The 21,156-nt window shown below is 45.6% G+C and overlaps 1 protein-coding gene across 4 annotated transcripts in view; it reads right to left on the reverse strand.

The window, feature by feature from the left end:
• Positions 1 to 2,952: 2,952 nt before the first annotated feature.
• Positions 2,953 to 21,156, reverse strand: part of USP42 (ubiquitin specific peptidase 42) — a 31,518-nt gene continuing 13,314 nt past the window's right edge. For 3 of the 4 annotated variants that reach the window (XM_039360353.1, XM_039360351.1, XM_039360352.1), the window contains exons 5-18: positions 20,733 to 20,835; positions 20,571 to 20,638; positions 20,348 to 20,418; positions 19,446 to 19,528; positions 18,946 to 19,057; positions 18,036 to 18,176; positions 16,469 to 16,569; positions 16,112 to 16,265; positions 14,639 to 15,391; positions 13,583 to 13,674; positions 10,452 to 11,780; positions 9,003 to 9,137; positions 7,200 to 7,537; positions 2,953 to 6,304 (exon numbers count right to left, since the gene is read on the reverse strand). In XM_039360353.1, the coding sequence (XP_039216287.1) occupies positions 6,261 to 6,304; positions 7,200 to 7,537; positions 9,003 to 9,137; positions 10,452 to 11,780; positions 13,583 to 13,674; positions 14,639 to 15,391; positions 16,112 to 16,265; positions 16,469 to 16,569; positions 18,036 to 18,176; positions 18,946 to 19,057; positions 19,446 to 19,528; positions 20,348 to 20,418; positions 20,571 to 20,638; positions 20,733 to 20,835 (3,524 nt within the window). In that variant the 3' untranslated portion in view covers positions 2,953 to 6,260. The remainder of the gene's footprint in view (positions 6,305 to 7,199; positions 7,538 to 9,002; positions 9,138 to 10,451; positions 11,781 to 13,582; positions 13,675 to 14,638; positions 15,392 to 16,111; positions 16,266 to 16,468; positions 16,570 to 18,035; positions 18,177 to 18,945; positions 19,058 to 19,445; positions 19,529 to 20,347; positions 20,419 to 20,570; positions 20,639 to 20,732; positions 20,836 to 21,156) is intronic. The other variant, XM_039360354.1, reaches the window with a different exon arrangement.

A 21,156-nucleotide genomic window follows, 5' to 3' on the forward strand; every position in this document is an offset into this window, starting at 1 on the left:
TGGATATGTCTAGTTTAATAAAAAGAAGAACTAGGAAAGACATAATAGCAGTTCTCCAATATTTGAAGGGCTGCCCCAAAGAAGAGGGGGGGTCAACCTCTTCTCTAAAGCACCTGAAGGCAGGACAAGCAGCAACGGGTGGAAACTCATCAAGGAGAGAAGCAACCTGGAACTAAGGAGAAATTTCCTGACATTCGGAACAATTGATCAATGGAACAACTTGCCTCCAGAAGTTGTGGGTGCTCCAACGTTGGAGGTTTTTAAGAAGAGATTGGACAACCATTTATCTGAAATGGAATAGGGCTTTCCTGTCTGAGCAGGGGGTTGGACTAGAAGACCTCCAAGATCCCTTCCAACTCTGTTATTCTGTTAAAACTTGTTTTTCTCATACCAATTGCAGAGAGACTGTATATCCTTGGCTATCAGCTAATAATGTCAGATAGTGGGTGGAAGTGGCAAGAAGGTGACAAGCAACAGGGAGAAAGCAGAACTATTTAACTCATTTTTTGCATCTGTCTTTACACAAAGGGAAAAAACAGACCAACCTATCAAAAATAGTGCCACAAAAAACAAAACAGAAACACAAGTTAAGATAGGCAAGAAAATCGTTAGTGAGCACCTGTCCAGCCTAGATGAGTTCAAATCGCCAGGACCAGACGGATTACACCCCAGAGTTCTCAAGGAACTGGCAGATGTGATATCGGAGCCACTGAACTATATTTTTCAAAGATCCTGGAACACAGGGGAACTACCAGAGGACTGGAAAAGAGCTGATGTAGTTCCCATCCTCAAAAAAGGAAAAAAAATGGATCCAGGAAATTACAGACCTATCAGCCTGACCTCAATACCTGGGAAGATCCTGGAAAAGATAATCAAACAACGAATCAACGAACACCTAGAGGCAAACAAAGTCATTACTAAAAGCCAACATGGGTTTGTCAAAAATAGATCATGCCAGACAAATCTTATTGCATTCTTTGACCAAGTGACAAAATTAGTGGATCAGAGGAATGCTGTGGACATAATTTACTTGGACTTCAGTAAGGCATTTGATAAAGTAGATCACAACCTACTACTTGACAAGATAGAAAAATGTGGGGTAGACAGAACCACCACCAGATGGATCCGTAGCTGGCTGACCGGCCGTACTCAGCGAGTGGTCCTCAATGGAACTGCATCTATATGGAGGGAAGTGTGTAGTGGGGTGCCCCAGGGCTCTGTTCTGGGCCCAGTACTCTTCAACATCTTCATCAACGATTTGGATGAAGGGATAGATGGGGAACTCATCAAATTTGCAGATGACACCAAGCTGGCAGGAATAGCCAACACTCCAGAAGACAGGCTTCAGATACAGAAGGATCTGGACAGACTTGAACACTGGGCACTAACTAACAAAATGAAATTCAATGGTGAAAAAAGCAAGGTTCTACATTTAGGCAAGAAAAACCAAATGCACAAGTACAGCATAGGTGGCACCATGCTCAATAGTAGTAACTGTGAGAGGGACCTCGGAGTCCTAGTAGACAATCACTTAAATATGAGCCAGCAGTGTGCTGCAGCTGCCAAAAAGGCCAACACAGTGCTAGGCTGCATTAACAGAGGGATAGAATCAAGATCACGTGAAGTATTAATACCACTCTTCAATGCCTTGGTAAGGCCACACTTGGAATACTGCATCCAGTTTTGGTCACCACGATGTAAAAAAGATGTTGAGACTCTAGAAAGAGTACAGAGAAGAGCAACAAAGATGATTAGGGGACTGGAGGCTAAAACATATAAGGAACGGTTGCTAGAATTGGGTATGTCTAGTTTAACGAAGAGAAGGACAAGGGGGGACATGATAGCAGTATTCCAATATCTCAGGGGCTGCCATAAAGAAGAGGGAATTAAGCTATTTTCCAAAGCACCTGAAGGCAGGACAAGAAGCAACGGGTGGAAACTAATCAAGGAGAGAAGCAACCTAGAACTAAGGAGAAACTTCCTGACAGTGAGAACAATTAATCAGTGGAACAGCTTGCCTCCAGAAGCAGTAAATGCTCCAACACTGGAAGTTTTTAAGAAGAGACTGGACAGCCATTTGTCCGAAATGGTGTAGGGTTTCCTGCCCGAGCAGGGGGTTGGACTAGATGACCTCCAAGGTCCCTTCCAACTTTACTACTATTACTATTACTATTACATCTGCAGGGATGGATCAGTAAAATGCATCTGTCCTCTCCTGTGCAATTGGGGTGTGTGTGTCGAGAATGGATTGCGTTAAGTGTACGCACACATTGCACGCTCCTGATGAACCATCTTTTCTGGTGCTTCCCTAAATCCCTATCATATTCTAAGAATCTCTGCTTTTTATTTTTCTTATTACTTTTGAAGTAAGCTTTGAAACCCTATGAGACCAGCCCCACCTTTTGCAGATTTTGTGTAGGGAATTAAAGCAGATCTCCAAAGATTCCTGGAAGGATTGAAATGGAATGCTTTTATTGATTGTCCCAGATATTTTTTGGGGGGGAGGGGGAAACGAGGACAAAACATTACTTTCAATCCGTGTTTCTCAACCTGGGCAACTTTTAAGAGGGGTGGACTTCAACTCCCAGAATGCTCCAACCTGCATGGAGAATTCTTGAGAATTGGTTAGGTACTAGCTGGGGAATTCTGGGAGTTGAAGTCCACGCTTCTGAAAAGTTGCCCAGTGTTTAGAAACACCGATTTAAAGACGTTATTATTCCTGGTTACATCTTCACCTCTTCCCATCATCAAGAAGTTAAGCGAAATGCATTTCTCCTGGTGTCCTCTTTGTGGCCTACAAAACTTGGAATGACCATTGCCGCTGGCTGGGTCTCTGCTGCCATCTAGTGCTTGTCCAGACAGTTACGTGTTCTGCCTCGGTTGCCTTGCGTCCCTGGGAACTTTAAGGGTTTTGGGGGGGGGGGGAGGTTGAGTCTTCAAGGATTTTTTTTGGAGAATTGAATAGCACTTTAGCTTCAGCTGGCCTGACAGGTGCGAAACATAGCAGGGAATTTGGGTTGGGAAGCTCATTTGAAGATTTTGGGGTGGGTGGCCATGTGTGGTACTAAAAAAAATACTTTTTAAGGTTTGGAACATTTGGAAGACTTCCTACTTTTGAGGGGAGAAAAAGAAGCCTTATATTTTTGCGAAAGGGAGGACCTAGCTTTCTAGGGATGCTTGCTGGGGAAAAAAGGCTCCAGACAGATGAAGGTTTAATGCTGGCTCCCGACAAGCCATGGTTCACGAATTGAGGGCCTTCCTCCAGGGCATAATTCTGCTAGATTTAGTGGCCCTCTGAAAATGAGGTTGTGATTAAGAGGGATATACCTGAGACCATTATGCTGAGCCAATGGTGACTTTTAAGAGATGTGAACTTCAATTCCCAGAATTCCCCAGCCAGCCATGCTGGCTAGGGAATTCTGGGAATTGATGTCCACACGTCTTAATAGTTGCTAGAGTTGAGAAACGCTGTTCTAAGCTAGCTGACGTTTTGGCTTAATGTGCTTAGGATGTAATCCTAGCCTGTTACGCTTTGTCAACAAATCATGCCCTCATACCGTTCACGACACAAATTGTGTGTTTTTTAAAAACAGTGAGAGAACAAGCTTTCCATCTGTCCAAGCCCTTTTTCTCAAGCCAGGTATTGCAAATAAGTCTGTAACTCCCCCCAGTTCTATTTTCTTGTACAATATTTCTTAACCACTCAGTGTAAAGTACCTTGTATATAGTGTACATCTGTGTATTGATCGAGTGCCTGGTTATCAATAAAGTGCGCAATATAATTCCGTATCCATCTGTGGCAATCTCCGATGACTGTTTTTTTTTTAAAATCCATTTAGGCAAGGGAGCCGTGGCTGAGGTCTCGACGTAAAAAGTGAATTTGGGGAAGGTGGACACGTCCTTGATTCGTTTAGAAGCCGTTCGAAGGGCATTGAAAAAAAAAGACACTTGTGACAACGCATTTTATAGCCGTTGTGGCATCCCTGGTCACAGGGTTAAATTTTGGGCAATTGGCAACCAGCAAGTTATGAAGGTTGCAGCGTCCCAGGATTGTGTGATTGTCAACTGCAACTTCTCAATGTGGAAAGCCAGATTTGCTTAGCATACACTTAAATTCACCAAATTTGTAAAATTGGGCTTAATTCATTTAACCACCAAAATTCTGCCTGCGATTGTGATTGTAACTTAGATCAGGGCTCTGCAACCTTGACAACTTTTAAGACTTGTGGACTTCAGCTCCTGGAATTCCTCAGCCAGCTATGAAGTCCACAAGTCTTACAGTTGTCAAGGTTGCAGACCCGTCGTAGATTACCTGTAGTGTTTCTGCTTAAATACTACAATACTAATAAAGGGAAAGTAACTGAGATGTTTTCGGTAGCACAATCCAACCAAGAGCTGGTTACACACACGTCACCATTGAACGTTTTGTGTCAAGCTAGGACTTTGACTTACAACAGTTTGTTTTGTGTCCTTTTGAAGTTACAAGGGCCCTGAAAAAAGGGATTAATGGCCATTTTCCACACTTATGACCGTTGTAGAATCCTCAGGGCCACACGATTTACATTGGGATGCTTTGGCAACTGGTTCATATTTATGACGGTTGCCGTGTCCCAGGGGTTATGTGATCTCCTTTCGCGACCACCCGACAAAGAAAGTCAACGGGGAAGCCGGATTCGGAACTCACTTAGTAACATAAATTCTAGGCTCACCTCTACTCACCCGCTACAGTCCGATGTAACTGAACTAACCACAGAAGCCTGTTTGATTTGATTTCTCGGATTTATATACTATATAAATTTTACATGCCACATATTTACAAGTGGGGCAAGTGCTTTTTATCTTTTAAAAAAACAAAGATCAAACTTGAGACATCTCTGAACAAACACGGCTTGAATAAATCAGACAGATTATTCAGATGAACTGTATTTAATACAGTTTTCCCCACTCTGTCTCCTGATGCAGGACCAGTGAATTAAGTGTATCACAGTTTTGATAGCATTTCATCATTAAAAAAATAATACAAATTAAAAAAATAAAATAAAATAAAATCACAGTATGAACGTTGTCTGTAACTAGAACCTCGGGAAGGAAACAAGAAAACCAGGTGGCTGAGATCGGTCAGGACGTATATATCACTACATTAAAAATGAACGCAATAAAAACTTAGTGGATTAAAAAAAAAAATGAAGAAAACGGCTCCTCCAAGCGGATACTAGAGATCCCAGCACCTGTTCTCCTCGCTTACTTCTGGGTGCAGGCTAGAAATCCAACCTGAGCTATAAAATAACTCTGCGGAACAGGGACGAGATGCCCAAGGACCAAGTGGCAAAAGACGGGGAGAAATGCAGAAAAGGAAAGAGGGCCAGCACTTCAAAAGGAGTCGCTGAGAGGCCTACAAAAGGACGTTGCAGGCGACGGTTGCAAAAGGCATCCTGCAAAGGTTGGGTGAAGAAACACCCACGGAAGGAGACACTCGAGTGGGGGAAACGGACCCGGCAGCCTTTCCCACAACGCACGGGTTGCTCAAACCCTCTGCAATTGCCAGTCGGATCTCGGAAATTCAGGTTTAGCCAAAGGACAGGCTACGGCGACGAGCGGTCTTCGGACGTGTCCTGGGGGTACATTCAAAAACTGGCCCAAGCGTCTGAACGGCACGCACTTTTCACAAAGTCCAAAGACGGGGATCCAACGGAGGGAAATGACGTTGAGTTTCTAGTAGCAGACACCTGACGAAGGAAACCGAGGCGCGCGCTGTCTCTCTCTCTTTCTCGCGCGCAAACACCCGAGTTGCGTGTGAAATGTTTTAAATAATTAAATTAAATAGACACTTATTCAGTTGCAGCTTGCTTAAATTCGGTTACGGTTCCTCACCCCGCGTGGCGAACTAGGTCGGCTTGGGAGCAAACATCACGTGGACATAAAACACATTCAACCTGAGTGGTGGAACGAAGCAGCATTTTTGAGATGTTTGGATCCAGGGCATTGTTCCTCACGGTGACACGGACAGGGGTAGGGAGATTTTGCAACGTTCAGCAGCTGTAGAAACATGTCCATCATCCTCTTGTGTTTGGGGATCAAGGAGAATTTTGCTTGTTTGTTGTTTTTTTTTTTAAAAAAAGAAGAAAGACTCAAGGTAAAAACCAAAAAAGAAAAAAAAAGTGGGGCTTTCTTCAATGATAAAATCCTGTACAGTATTTTCTGAAGCACCAATTATGAATTAAAGAGTTTGTAGGGTTGGTTTCCCCCCCCCCTTTTTCGGTTTATAAATACACTATAAGCTGGACTTCCAACGGACATTCCGGATCTGAAAGGCAAAGATGACAATATCATTTGGGGAAACTGAGGCGAAGAGGTTTTAATAGCCCGATGCTTTTTAGCTTTCAAACAGCCCGATAATTTTTAGCTTCCCTGGCAGGTGGCAAATACAGATAGCCCTCGACTTACAACATTAAGGTGGCCTGAACATCACAGGGTTCAGTTCTAATGGTCGTAAATGGAGTCCTCCAGGTGACCAGTCCTATTTTACAACTTCCCTTTGCAGCCTTGACTTACGACCTCAGCTGAGGCCAAAGTCTCTGTTTGCTAAGCGAGAGAGATGCGAAGTGAAGTGAGGTGAAGTGACTTTTGTTCCATTTTACAACCTTTCTTGCTAAGTGAATCCCTGCAGTGGTTAAGTTAGTGACACGCTTGTTAAGTGAATCTGGCTTCCCCATGGACTTTTGTTTCTCAGAAGGCCGCAAAAAGGCGATCACTGCAACCGTCGCAAGTACAAGCCAGTTGCCAAGAGGCCCAATTGTGATCACGTGACCACGGGGATGCTGCAAAGGTGGTGTCAAAAAAGGGTCCTAAGTCTCTTTTTATCAGTGCTGTTGTAACTTTGAAGGGTCTCTAAGTGAACGGTTGTAAGTCGAGGACTACTTATAAACTCCCCTCCCCCAGCAGGGCAGCAACACCACCATCGAATCAGCCACTTCTCAAACGCTTGAGGGATTTTTACGTCGGCTCTCACCGGTTCTGTCACTCTTCAGCTGGGCACCGAAAGTGACAAGCCAGGATGTGTAATTCTTGACGTTAGAAGTCCACCCAAGTTGCCAAGCGCGAGAAAGACTGGAGGATCCACGCTGGCCTTTTTCAACTCTTAGGATTCCCTGAGCGTCCCAGGAAGATCTCCCTAGGGATCCAACCTCTCCCTTACTTACCACTGTTCTGATCTCTCAGTGGATTGAAGCCGCCGTCCCTGTTGCTCCTTTCCAGGGCTTTTGATTTCCGCCAAACGGCCGGAGTTTCTTTGCAAGACGTCGTCGCGCCGTGTTTCCGACAAGCCTCCAAAGGCGGTTTGGGCGTCGTCTCCCAGTTTTTGAGATTCTTGATTTGCAGGGCAGCCGGCTTGGGGAGGGAAGGAGGGGCAGGGCCTTGCTCGCAGTCTTCCGATTTCCTTGCGTGCTTCTTCTTTTTCTTCTTCTTCTTTTTCTTGTGTTTGTGTTTGTGGGTCTCGGCCTCGGAGTTGGAGGGAGACGGGTCGGAATCTTGGCGATGCCTGGAGGAGAGCAAAGACCGGAAAGTCAGGGGAGGGGGGGGAAGCGAGGCTGCCGTTTCACACAACAGAGTTGGTAGGGACCTTGGAGGTCTTCTAGTCCAACCCGCTGCTCAGGAAGGAAACCCAATACCAGAGATAGGCCACCTTGGCTCTTTTATGACTCGTGGACTTACTCCCAGAATTCCTGAGCCAGCATGGCTCAGCTTGGAAACCTCTCCCTTTCCCCTCAGCATGGCTGGCTCAGGAATTCTGGGAGTTGAAGTCCACCAGTCATAAAAGAGCCAAGGTTGCCTACCCCGATATAGGTGTCTGTCTGTCTGTCTGTCTGTCTGTCTGTCTGTCTGTCTGTCTGTCTGTCTGTCTGTCTGTCTGTCTGTCTGTCTGTCTATCTATCTATCTATCTATCTATCTATCTATCTATCTATCTATCTATCTATCTATCTATCTATCTTCCTTCTAGGTCAGGGATAGGCAACCTTGGCTCTTTTATGACTCATGGACTTCAACTCCCAGAATTCCTGAGCCAGCATGGCTCAGCTTGGAAACCTCTCCCCTTTCCCTCAGCGTGGCTGGCTCAGGAATTCTGGGAGTTGAAATCCACGAGTCATAAAAGAGCCAAGGTTACCTACCTCTGTCCTATACTATTCCAAACACCTTGATCCAAGCAGTTGCTTCCCCTTTAAGGAGCGCTTGCTTAATATTTCTTTTTTTTTATTTCCCCCCTCCCCCGAGGCCACGCACCCTTATAAAGGTGGTCCTCCACTTATGGCTGCAACTGGGCCTAAAATTTCCAAGACAGTTGCTAAGTGAGTTTTGCCCCATTTCTTGCCACGGGCATTAAGTAAATCACGGCAGTTGTTAAATTAGTCACAGAGCGGTTAAGTCAATCTGGGCTCTCCCCCCCCGCCCCCGGTTGACTTTGCTTGTCAGAAAGTCGCAAAAGGGGATAGGTGATTTCCCCGGGGACACTGCAACCGTCATAAAGGTGAGTCGGTTGCCAAGCGTCTGAATTTCGATCACGCAATTGCAGGGATGTGACAGCGGTTATTAAGGGTGAAAAAAAAACGCTCCGAAACTCCCTTTTTTTCCAGTGCCGTTGCTAACTTTGAATTGTCACTAAACAAACAATGGTTGAGGACTATCTGCATGAACATTCATGTACTGAAAGAGAAGAGATCCCTCCTGCTTCGAAGTGTCCATTGGAGTTGAGGGGCGGGGACAAAATTAAGTCAACTGAAACCCGGGCTTGCCTAGAGCAGAGGCCCCCAACCATTGGGGCACCAGGGACTGGTGACTTGGAGAGACCGGAAGGTGCGTGGTTTCATGTGCTGCCTGCAACCCATAGATGGGGCTTTGCTTGTTTGTGCAGACCGGTTGCTGGCATGCCGTGCCACAGTGCCGGTCCACGGACCAGGGGTTGGAGGCCTCTGGCCTAGAGAGAACATTACTATAGGACAGGACCTACCGTCTGTCTTTGTGGCTTGACTGAAGAGCAGTTTCCTGTGGCTTTGATTCATTCACTGGGTCATTCACTCTGCTACCCCATAATGAAGGGGGCGAAGACTGCTGGGCTACCCATTTTGCAGACAAGGAACTGGGGCTAAAAGAAAGGAATAGGCTTACAGCAGGGGTGTCAAACTCAATTTCATTGAGGGCCGCATCAGCATTGCGGTTGCCCTTGGGGGGGGGGTGGCCAGGGTGGTTGCGACCTACTAGGTGGGCGTGGCCAGCTCTACATCGTTCACGTCAAGGGTACCTGTGGGGGCCTGGGCAGGAGTGGGACAGATCTGAGGGTCTCTGGCAGAAGAGGGTGGGACCGGGGCAAGCGCCAAGGCATGGTCCATTTCTTCATTCCTCACAAAGAGTGACACCTCCCCAGCATGACCCCAGGGGATGGGGCCGACGCGGCAGGGGCTGGTTCCTCGCTGTTTCCAGACAGTCTTGTGGAGCTAAGACTGAATGCGTTTCAGAGTGGATGGCCACCACAAAATTGTACATTGGCTCCCGGCCGGCCTGGGCCAGGGCCAAGGCAGCGGGGGCCGTTCCCTCACTGTTTCCAGGATGGCTTAGTGGGCCACATGAAACCACTTCGCGGGCTGCATCCGGCCCCCGGGCCTTGTGTTTGACATGTCTGGCTTACAGGCTGCCCTGGGTGAATCCATACATTTCAACCCTTACTCTGGCATCATCACACCAGCTTACACCCAGCTCGTTAAGCTATCATCTGTTGTAGGCCACCTAGGGTCATGTTTTGGGGAGACGGGCGGCCGTATGAATGGGATGGACAAGCGGAGAAATAAATACAGGTTGTCCTCAACTTGGGACCACAATGGAGCCCCAAATTTTTATTGCTACGCCAGTTTTGCCCCATTTTACCTCCCTTCTTGTCAGTTCTTAAGTGAATCCCTGCAGCTGTTAAGTGAGTAATCTGGTTGTTAAGTGAATCCGGCTTCCCCGTGGACTTCGTCAGAAGGTCGCAAAAGGGGATCACATAAACCTGGGACACCACGATCGACATGAGTGTCCAAATTCTGGGCACGTGACCCTGGGGAGGCTACAAGCCGTACGTGTGAAAAACGGCTGTAAGTCTCTTTTTCCAGTGCCGTTGTTAACTTTGACCGGTCACTAAATGAATAGTAGGCAGAGGACCACCTGTATCCACTTCCTGGAGGATTCTGATGAAAAATAAGGTATGAATTCAGGGGTAGTAGGTCAGAGGGCGTCAGCCAGGCCTTTCCAAAGGTAATGAAAAATAATTTTAAAAGAAATCAAGATCCTGAAACCTTTCAACCACATTTGGGGGTGGAAGGGGGTGGGGAGAAAGGAAGGGCTGGGGTTATCGGTGACCAACTTCAGAAACCGGACAGGAGATCATCCCGTTACCTCCCGTTACCTCCCACCCTCCTCTGCTCACCTGGCATCCTTCTCCTTGTGTTTGTCTTTCAACTTTTTCTTCTTCTTCGACTTCTTCCGCTTCCTTCCCTTTTGTTCGTCGGGAGAACTCTCTGGCATGAGTTTGGGATGTTTCTTTTCGAGGGCGCAGTCGCTGGCCTCGGGGCTCGGGGAAAACCGCCTTTTCCTATCCTGGTCGTGGTTCGACCGGCTTTTGTAATAATCGTATTTATCGTAGGGGCTACTGTAAACATGACTCGACTTGTTATAGTCTCTCTCGGAATGCGTCGGCTTCCTCTCCTGGTTATGCCGGGGCAGGTGGGAAGCCGAGTAATAGTAACTGTACGAGCGGCACGCGTCCCACCTCCTCGGCGTCTCCTGGTAGTATCTCTCCCTGCTCCACGACCTCTCTCCTCCTTTCCCGTAACTGGGCCTGCTCCGCTCAGAGTCCGTTTTGCCCCGGCTGCGGGATTGGTAAGGAGGGTACTTCCCTAAACTCCTGGCGGGATCGGGACTGCCCGGGAACCTGTAGTAGCTGGTGCCGTGGTATTCCCGTCGGGGCTGGTCCTGCTGCTTCACCCGCTCCCTACTGTAAGCGCACCTCTGCTTGCTGCAGTGTCCGTCGGGCTGGCTCCGCCCACCCGCCCCGTCGGCCGCTGCCTCCGCCTCCTCTTCCTCCTCCTCATTTTCGGAACGTTTCCTTTTAGGACGATAATGTTCTTGGTCGGTTTTTTTGTAACTGTGGGCTTTCTCCTTCGGGGAGGATCTCGGGCCCGGCTTTTCGAGGCTTCTTCGGACTGGCTCGCTGCCATCTGCCAGTTTGCTTTCTATCTTTGAACACTGGCTCTCGGCAACAATTTTGGGCTGGGGAAGGGGGAAATTCTTGGTACAAGGGGCGTCTTTACTACTCAGAGGGTTGCCCTGGAATTCAGGACCTGTCTCGGGCGCGTTTAGGGGGGTCTTTAGCTTTTGGGGCCTAGATTCACCGTCCAACCTCATCTGGGGGCTCTGGGTGTCTTTTTCTGGTGGCCCTGCCTGTCCTTCAGCAGGCTCAGGACTCTTCTCTGAAGCTGCTTCCTCCTCTTTGGATACACCTGCCCTTTCAGGAAGGACTTGAACATCCCCTTCTCCAGGGCAGGTGGAGGCTTCTTCTCTTGCTGGGGAGCTGTGCTGCCGGTCGTTCTCCAGCGGTCTGTTTTCCGTCTGGGCAATTCTTTCGCAAGGGTCTTCCGTGGTTGAAGTGATGTTGGGGTCCAAAAGTATTCCCAGGCTCGGGATACTGTTGGGAAGGGCATCGGGGGCCTTTTCAGAAGCATCCTCGGCCGTTGATTTCTCTGGCTCAGGAGCACTACTGGTCAAGAAGAGAAAGACGGGTCAAGATGGATGTCAGGCCTGCCACAACTTTAAACCTCTAAACAGAAACAATCCTTGGCTCCATCGGTTGAGAAAGATATCGTTTTATCAGAATTCAAGTGTAGTGCAGTAATTCAAAGCCAGAACTGAGACTCACAGGCCAAAATCCCTAAAAGTTCTACTTTTCCCTCCTTTAACTGTATCTCATCGCCCACCCCGTGTAACCACTCAGGTCCAGGTAAGATGTTTTCATAACGGTCGGTCCAAGCATAGTCGGGTATGCAGCTCCCTCCTTCTTCCAGCTGGGTGACCTTGAGGCAGCATCTTGAGGAGACACAGCATTTACTTTCATTTCCCCAAGCATTCCCCCCCCACACACACACACAGTTCATGGCAGCGAAATGCAAGCAAGCATAAGGTGTCAGCTGATATTGGATTTCAACCTGAGCATTCCTTAAAAGCGCTTTTAACTTCTAGGGAACTTTCTGAAAATGAAGCTGGCAAGCACTCTAGACTAGTGGTTCTTAACCTTTTTGAACAAATCGCCCCCTTGAGCCAATGAGTAAGTTGTCATCGCCCCCCTCCCCCAACATAACCTCTCAATCACAACATAGGAAATAATTCTTCAATTTATGCAAACACTTTTTTTTGTTTTCTTTAAAACTGTCATCAGGACATATCGATGCAAATAGTTTATTTCCAGTCTTTTTCCCATATCTCAACTGTGTGAAAAATTTTGGTGACACCTGGCACTTTATTCCCAAATTTTGTGATACATGTATTTCATTATTATCTTATTTATTCAAGACACTTAAATATAATCACCACTAAAAACAAAATTCAATTGTAAGAAATCCACTAATAGCGAGCGATCTGATGTTTTTATACAACAGATATACAGTGATTCACTGTACGGAAAAGTCTCAAAAGTGTCCCCAAAACTTCTCACTCCATCGCCCCCACATCGCCCCTTTTCATTCCATCGCCCCCCTGAAAAACAAAATCGCCCCCTGGGGGGCAATATCGCCCAGGTTAAAAACCACTGCTCTAGACAACCGCCAATGTAGATTTTGTGAGGCACATTAACAAGGTTATCTTGTCAAAAATAGCTTGTTTTTTTGTTTTTTTTTTCATATCACAAGATACAATTCTATCTGGTCCAAAATCTTTTAGCACAAAAGGGCTCAAAGACATGGAGATTCTTTTTCTTCAAAGGCAAACAGATTAAAATGCCGGCCTGGGAACCTGTTTTTGTTTCTTATCTCAAATCGCTTGCTTCAGCCCTGATTCCCTCAGTTTCTGAGATCAGGCAGGAAGAATTGACCAGCAAAGGAACAGGACACACGGTGAAGAAGTTAAGACCGTGACTTGCAAGTCTCAACTCAATGAAGGTGGCCATTCCAATTTAAAGAACTATAAGCAACTTAATAAAAGAGTTTATAAAATCTGCCAAGAGTAGGCCTTAGTCTAGAAAATGCATGCTGTCTATTTTTGAAAAGCAGAAAGCGTGCCTTCCAAAGGTGCAGCTCCCTCCATCGGAATGGAAGCCAACGCTTCCCTTTTAACAAAATCAGGTAAATCATTATCATAGTGAAAGCAGTAAACTTTAGTCCAATAAACGGGTCGTAGTTTGTTTTTGAAACTGGAGCGTAGCTATTTTGCTTTTACAAAATATAAATTCATGTTCCTAAGTGGGAGAAACGGGGAAAATGTAATAAAAACAGAAAGGAAATAGGCTGAGATATGTCATCTGCCTTTTAAAATTCAAAATACAGTTAGAATAAAGGAAGATTGCTCTACCTGGAGTCCCCGGGCAAGGTTTTCGACTGCTTGTATCTGAAGGAATCTGAGACTTCCCCTTCAGGGACGGAGGACAAAGCTTTTGGAGAATCCTGTAAATTCAGAATGGAGAAGATTAACACAAGGAGAGGACCAAGCAAGCGGACTGAATGGTCTAGAACCAGGGGTAGGCAACCTTGGCTCTTTTATGACTTGTGGACTTCAACTCCCAGAATTCCTGAGCCTCAGCATGGAAACCTCTCCCTTTCCCCTCAGCGTGGCTGGCTCAGGAATTCTGGGAGTTGAAGTCCACGAGTCATAAAAGAGCCAAGGTTGCCTATCCCGGTCTAGACTCTAGACTCCAGTACAAAATCCAAGACCCCACTCCAGTGTGCTGGCAAAACCTGCATGTGTGATTTGCTCCCAAGGAGAGTGTAACCCTCAACTGGAAGAAGAACAGGGCCAGGGCTTCCCTCTGGATCTAGAATAGTTCAACCATCACCTAGTTTTGTAGCCTTTTCCAATTTTTCTTGGAAGAAGGAAGGGATAAACCCTTTGTGTGGGAAGCCAGCATTTAAGTGTTTAAGCGTTGAGTTCTGCCTTTTCCTTTCCAATTCAGGTGCCCCAAACCTTATCTCAAAGTCAAAGAAGGAAGAGCTATGAGTACAGATAGTCCTCAACTTATAACCATCCGTTTAGTGTCTGTTCAAAATTGTAATCACTGAAAAAAGTGACCTTTGGCCATTTTTCACACATACGACCGTCTCAGCAACCCCCCCCCCCAGGCTCAAGTGATCAGTATTCGGACGCTTGGCAACCGGCTCGTATTTATGACGGTTTGCAGTGTGTGTGTGTGTGTGTGTGTGTGTGTGTGTGTGTGTGTGTGTGTCACGCGATCCCCTTTTGCGACTGGGTTAGTAATTTAACAACGGCCGTGATTCAACTTAACCACTGTGCCAGAAAGGCCATTAAAATAGGGCAAAACTCACTTAATGAGTGTCTCGCTTATCAACTGAAATTATGGGGCTCAATTGTCGTAAGTTGAGGACTACCCGCCTTTCCGAGAAACCCACTCACTTTTCCGGGCAAGCCGTTGGTTTTGGGAAAGGGGCGGTCTGCCAACTTCGCCAGCTTCCCTTGGGAGGTGGAATCATTGCTTATTTGCCCGTTCTGCTTCGGGGCCTCGTTTAGGCTGATGGAGAGCATCACGGTGACGTTCTGGGGCAATTCGGGTTGGGGGCTTTCCTTCTCTGGCTTGTGGCAGGACAAGCAGGAGTTCTCCAGCCCGCCGGCCGTGTTTTCCGATAAAATGCCGTTGGGCACTTTGAGGTGGCCGTTCTCCTTCAGCAGCCCTTTGGATTCCTCCTCCGAATCTTCGGAGGATTCCGCTCCGTAAGGGACCAGGATGCTGGCGCTGTGCTTGGCCTTGCCGTTCATGATCAGCTTGGAACCGGATTTGCCCGGGGTATTCGGCTTGGAGACTTGGTTAGCGGCCGAGGAGACGGTGGAGCTGCTTGAGGTAGACTGCACTGCGGAAGGGTTAGAAATGGTGGAGGAAGGGGCAGGCTTGCTGAGGGTCTCGACCGTGCAGCTGGTGTGAGAGATGCTTTGGCGAGCGGGTAGTTTGTTGTTGTGAATACTGAGGGTGAGTTTTGGCTTCTTGGAGGAATCTGGGGGGCCGGCGGCTGTGGCTGACCGGTTCATGGTCCACTTGGAGATGGACAAGGAAGGGGCCGAAGGAGATTTGACGAGGGAAGCGCTGGTAGAAATGGCCACTGTACTGCTGGGGGTTTCCTTCAGGGATCCGGTTCCGTTCAAATGGTTCGAATTCTGCAATTATACAAAAGGAGGAAGGAAAAAAAAAGAAACAGAAAATAAGAGATCTATTCCCAGGCATAAGATGTAGATCAGTGGTTCTCAACCTTTTTAATGCCGCGACCCCCAACCAGTCGTAAGTCAAGGACTACTCAACCGGTCGTAAGTCGAGGACTACTCACCTGGTGCAGCACCGTTTGCAGAATGGGACTTTTGGCGGGCTCAGCAGGGCAGAGACAGCCTGGACAATTCCTATTGGCTTTTGAAAGCCAATAGAATTAGACTCTATTCAAGAGAGTCTATTCTATTTTGGCTTTCAAAAGCCAATAGAATAAAAGGGAGTAGCACAGCTAAGGAAAAGGGGGGAAAAAATGGCGGACTGCGTTGTTTGGCGACCCCCGTGAAATGGTCGTTCGACCCCAAATGGGGTCCCGACCCACAGGTTGAGAACCACTGATGTAGATGGAGCGATTATAAGAAACTTTCTCAAATTAAACCCTGGCTTTCTAAACCAGAGGCCCTCAATCTTTTGGGCACCAGGGACCGTTTCCGTGGAGGGAGGTTTTTCCACGGACCGGAGGGGGTGGTGGTTTTGTGTGCTGCCTGCATCCTGTGGATGGGGCTTTGCTTGTTTGTGCGGACCGGTTGCTGGCAGGCCATGGCCCAGTACTGGTCCATGGGCCAGGGGTTGGGGACCCTTGCTCTAAACAGCTTGGTAGATGCCTCTTGACTTACCTTCACCATGTGTGGAGGGAGCTGAGGTCCGATAAATCCTGGAGTACTCTGTTTATTACTGAGCACCCGCTGATTGATAACTGGTCGGGGAGAAGACTGTCCCGGTGTGTGAACTGAATGAATGTGTTCGGCACCGTTTTTCAAGTCGTGGGTCCTAATAAAAAAAAGGCACATGATGTTAACTTCCCTTTTTGCAAACCACCGTAAGATTCTTTTTCTTAGGGCGGCATCCTTCTTTGTCACCGAGAAAGGGGAGTGACTCTGCCATTTGTGGCACACCAGAGATGGGGCAATAATGCAAGGCGGGTCCCGGTGCCAAGGATCGAAAAAAATCTACCTTTGAGTGCTTGGCTTTACCTGATGTAGAAGAGCACATAGGCTTGTTGGTTTAATACAGTCCTGATGTCACTGTTGGAAACAGTGGAATCGTTCATCTGGTACCACTGCCCGTTACTGGCCTAAAAAAAAAATAAAAAATGAATTAGAGCAAAAAATTATTGTCTGTAAATCCATCCTCCAACATGAGGCAAATCAATATCCCAACCTCCATCTCACATCTTAGATGATTAGCTTCCTTAGATATCAAATTATAACATCTATCCTATGCGATTCTATGGTGCCATAGCATGGTGATTTTATCATGGTTTTACCTTAATATTTTATCTCATTTATTGTATTGTCCGCCTACATCCATCCATTCATCCATCATCTTTCTCTCTTCTTACCTATGTATCTACCTATCTACCTACCTAATCTCTCTGTAATCTAACAATCAACTATATTATCTACCTACCTACCTACCTACCTATCTATCTATCTCCATCCATCCAGACGTGTGTGTGTGTGTACTTGCTGATGCTTTATTTAAACGTATATTTGTTTTTGCATGTATGTGTCTTGTTAGTGTTGTATGCATGACCTCTGTTGATGCCATGTGCTAAATAAAATAAGTGAATAATTCCAATCTCCTTGCGCCTTCTTTAGTTTGAAGAATGCCGATGGCTCCCACCGAGATAAATATCAAGAGACATTTTTTAAAAATAAAACTGGGGGATTTTATTTTTAACCAAGCCCATGCTTCATTTAGAACTATGTCCCACCAGATGTTTCTCTTCTAGGAGGGGGTGTAACTGGTGGTCAGCCAAAATAGATAAAAATTCTTCCATGTCACAGATGCTACATGGCTGGTCAGTGTCAATGTTGGATCTGCAAGGAGGCCCAGCCTGTTTTAAAGCCCTCCATTATTTTTGCAGGAAAATACAGTCATGCATTCTTAAAGATGCATTACCCTCTCAGACGCTTCCGTATATGCTCCGGATGACAATACAGAAAATCAGGAAAGGCAGCTATGTTCTTCGGATCAATTTTAATTGGAAAAATAAAAGGCTTTTTTATTTTTTTAAAAAGCCAGTGGGAGGATAAACGGCACCCTCTACTGGATTTTAGTGAAATACATACTGTACTAAACAATGAAATAATTTTGTTTAGCAGCAGCAGAAAGGAAAGGATTACAGAAAGAAAAAACAGACTCGTATAGCCTTAGGTTTTAAGTCTAAAAGTAAGCGCAAATTTCTGGAGCGCAAGAATTATCTTAAAAGCTATGTTTCTCAACCATGGCAACTTGAAGTGGTGTGGATTCCCCAGCCAGCACGCAAGGTTGACAAACACTGCCTTAAAACAATTAGACCTGGGTCTTTACATTTTACACTGGTTTTATGTTTGCTCCTTCCTCCCATAGCAATGTCCTCACAGTTATGGATGAGTGGAATCAAGTACTCTTCATTAGGATAGCAATTTGGACCACGTTCTGTTGCCCTCGCCCATTTCAAATTGTAACTCATCATAATAAAATGGTCACCTGCTCTGAAACAACTTCTTGAGCGTCTGAAAACGGTTAAGATGAGAAAGATAAAAACATGTTTACCTTTATGTAGCAGTAATAATGCCCAGCGTGACAGCTGAAGCCGGTATGGACGAGCACTGCATAAAGTGCATAAATTATTGGTTCTCCATTGGGTTGGGACATATACGGCCGGATATCCAAATATTCAGGATATTTCACTTCCTAATCCAGAGGAGAGAGAGAGGGGCACTATTGAGTTTGCACCCAGAATCCAATTTAAAGCAGAGAGAAAAGCAACCTCATAAAAAATATTAAAACTTTTACGCTCATCTCTACAAAGAACATCAGTTCACACAATTATGTTTGGGAAAATGCCACAAATGAGTGGACACCCCCCTCCCCAGCATCTCACACAGCCCCCTCTTCTAAGCACTAGTTCGTTTAACTCAAAACCCTTTTTTTTATACAATCCTTTATCTGGTTTAATTCTCAGCTGGGCAGGGTGCTTTGCAGGCAGTCCTCGGCTTATGATCACAGCTGAGCCCAGAACTTATATTGCTAAGCGAGGCAGTTAAGTGAATTTTGCCCTATTTTATGAGCTTTTTTGTCACAGTTGTTAAATGAATCACTGCAATTTTTAAAGCTAATAACCCAGTTGCTAAGTGAGTCTGGCGTCTCCCTTGACGCTGATTGTCGAAGAGTTGCAAAAGGGGGGTCACGTGAGTCCAGGACACTGCTTAGCTATATGGAGAAGGCGGTGCGTGTTGTGATGTCTTCCTTAGAAGAACCTCTTGTTACGGATTGTCACCCAGTTGCCAAGCATCCACATTTTGATCACGTGAACGTGGAGATGCTGCAGTGGTGGTTAAGTGTGAAAACCGTTCGTAAGTCACTTCTTTCAGTGTCGTTGTAACTTCGAACGGTCACTAAATGAACTGTTAAGCTGAGGCCCACCTGCATTTTATTTACACTGCTACAGGGCTGCGTTTACCTTGGTGATTTTGCCGCCGCTGAAATTTGCAAACCGTTTGAGGGACAAGGTGAGGACATTGGAAGCCCGATGTATCGTAAACCTCTTGGATGCAGGAACCATTTTTTTACATCTAAAACATAAAGGAGATTTAAGATTTTTTTTCCCCCACCCCGCACATTGACCATTTCCGGAAGTTCACCCAACTACTTTCTATTTGGTAATTGGTGCCTGAAAACAGATTTAGATTTTCTTAAAGATATGAAAGAGAAATCCAATCATTCTTCTTTTCCTTCCACTCTTAAGACTCACCCTCTTTTCAATAATCCTCAAAGGATGTCAACGTGCATTTAAGGAGCAAACCCAGGGCAAAACTGATAGTTACTATGTACCATCCCTTGCTAAATAAACTATAGCATAGCAAAACCACTTTGGCATTAAATAAAAGGTTCTATAACCATGCCAGACGTAGGAGAGCAATCAATCAATGGATTATAAAACATATGAATTCTCATTCTTACTTGCTACACTTATACGCGTTTTCTCCATCCAGCTGTTCAGGCTTGACAAACTGCTCCAGAGCTTTGTTGACACTTTGAGCTGACTGGAAGGGAGAAAAAAACACATACACACACACAAACACACATGCTGAATTCTGGGTTGGGGAATTCTGGGAGTTGAAGTCCACATTTCTTAAAATTGTCAAAGTTGAGAAACACTTGTCTAGGATGCTGGGGCTCAGATTAGATGGGTGTTATGATCTAGTCCAGCAGGACAGAAGTCCCCAACGTTTTGGGCACCAGGGACCGGTTCTGTGGAAAGAGGTTTTTCCGTGGACTGGAGGGTGCGTGGTTTTGTGTGCTGCCTGCATCTCGTGGATGGGGCTTTGCTTGTGTGTGCGGATCGGTTGCCGGCATGCCATGGGCCGGTACCGGTCCACGGACAGGGGGTTGGGGACCCCTGCAGTAGGATGTCACCAGGGTTTACAAGAACGTCTAGATTTGTTCTTGCGATCTACTGTGAAAAAAGCAGCCTCAGGAACAAAGATCCACAGTTAAGTTATGCCTTAACTAATGACAAAGTTCTTTGCAATTGTGGTGACAGGCAGACAACAACACATAAGTATATCCGCCCTTTGTGTCCCGATTAGTGTACACTTAAGGGGCTCATGCCAATGTGACAGAACGCAATTAATCTTGCTAGCTTCTGGGCAAGATCTGTTTAATTTGTACATATTTTAATCTTATATTTCATATTTTGAATTTTACGTTACATCGTATGCCTTATTTTAATCGTGATGCTTCTGACACAAATAAAAAAATACATCTGCAAAATAATGCCCTTCACAAATGCATTGCGCTAAGTATACTTAAGTATTTGCAAAAAACAAACAAACAAAGCAGTAAAGAAACCCAAAATGTACCTTTATTTCCAATGTAATATCCAAATAGGGATCAAACGTATCTGAAACACCTTTGCAGTTCATACATTTTACTGAAATTTAAAAAAAAAAAAGGAGCAGGTTTAACATACGATAAAAGTAAAAAATAAAATAAAATGGAATGTTCTCAGTGAACTTTTAAATAATTCTCAATGAACTTCAAATAAATATTCAAAGAACGGAGGAGATAGTGAAATATATTTACCTCTAGATCTGAGGTATCCTCCAAATATCTGGTGAATAAAACTGGTGGCCTGGGTATGTCTGTCCAATCTAAAAACACAGAGGCAGATCAAGATGAAACTTTTAAAAACATCTATCCCTGAATGAAAATAATCAGGGAAAAAATATATGAACGGCCACTTACTTGTTGCTACCATTCAGACATGCTTTCTGCATGGCATCAACCGTGTACCTTAGGAATTCGTGGGCATCTTCCTGATTACCGAAACGGAAATGTTTTGCTATTCCTAGTAAGTAAAGGAGAAGAGCACGTTGTATGTCTTGTGATCGTTTTCGTAAAGAAACAAAAACTGAAGTTCAGATCAGATCGCTGAGGCTGAACCAACCCCATTTTTATAGTGTTTTGCTCCCATTATATTCATAATGTTGCATTGTTTGGCTCGTTTTTAACACTGTAAGCCGCCCAGAGTCACCTTGTGGTTGAAATGGGCAGCAAATAAATTTACAATTAAAAAAATAAATAAAACAAAAACCCAGGTGCAGGATAATCTACTAAAGGCAGAGTGCAATTCGTGCTATCTGAAGCAGAACTAGATTCTGTATTAGCT

The sequence above is a fragment of the Crotalus tigris genome, unplaced genomic scaffold (genome assembly GCF_016545835.1).
Source record: "Crotalus tigris isolate CLP2741 ecotype Arizona unplaced genomic scaffold, ASM1654583v1 scf7180000019173.45859301935:6455823, whole genome shotgun sequence".
Taxonomy (NCBI): Eukaryota; Metazoa; Chordata; class Lepidosauria; order Squamata; family Viperidae; genus Crotalus; species Crotalus tigris.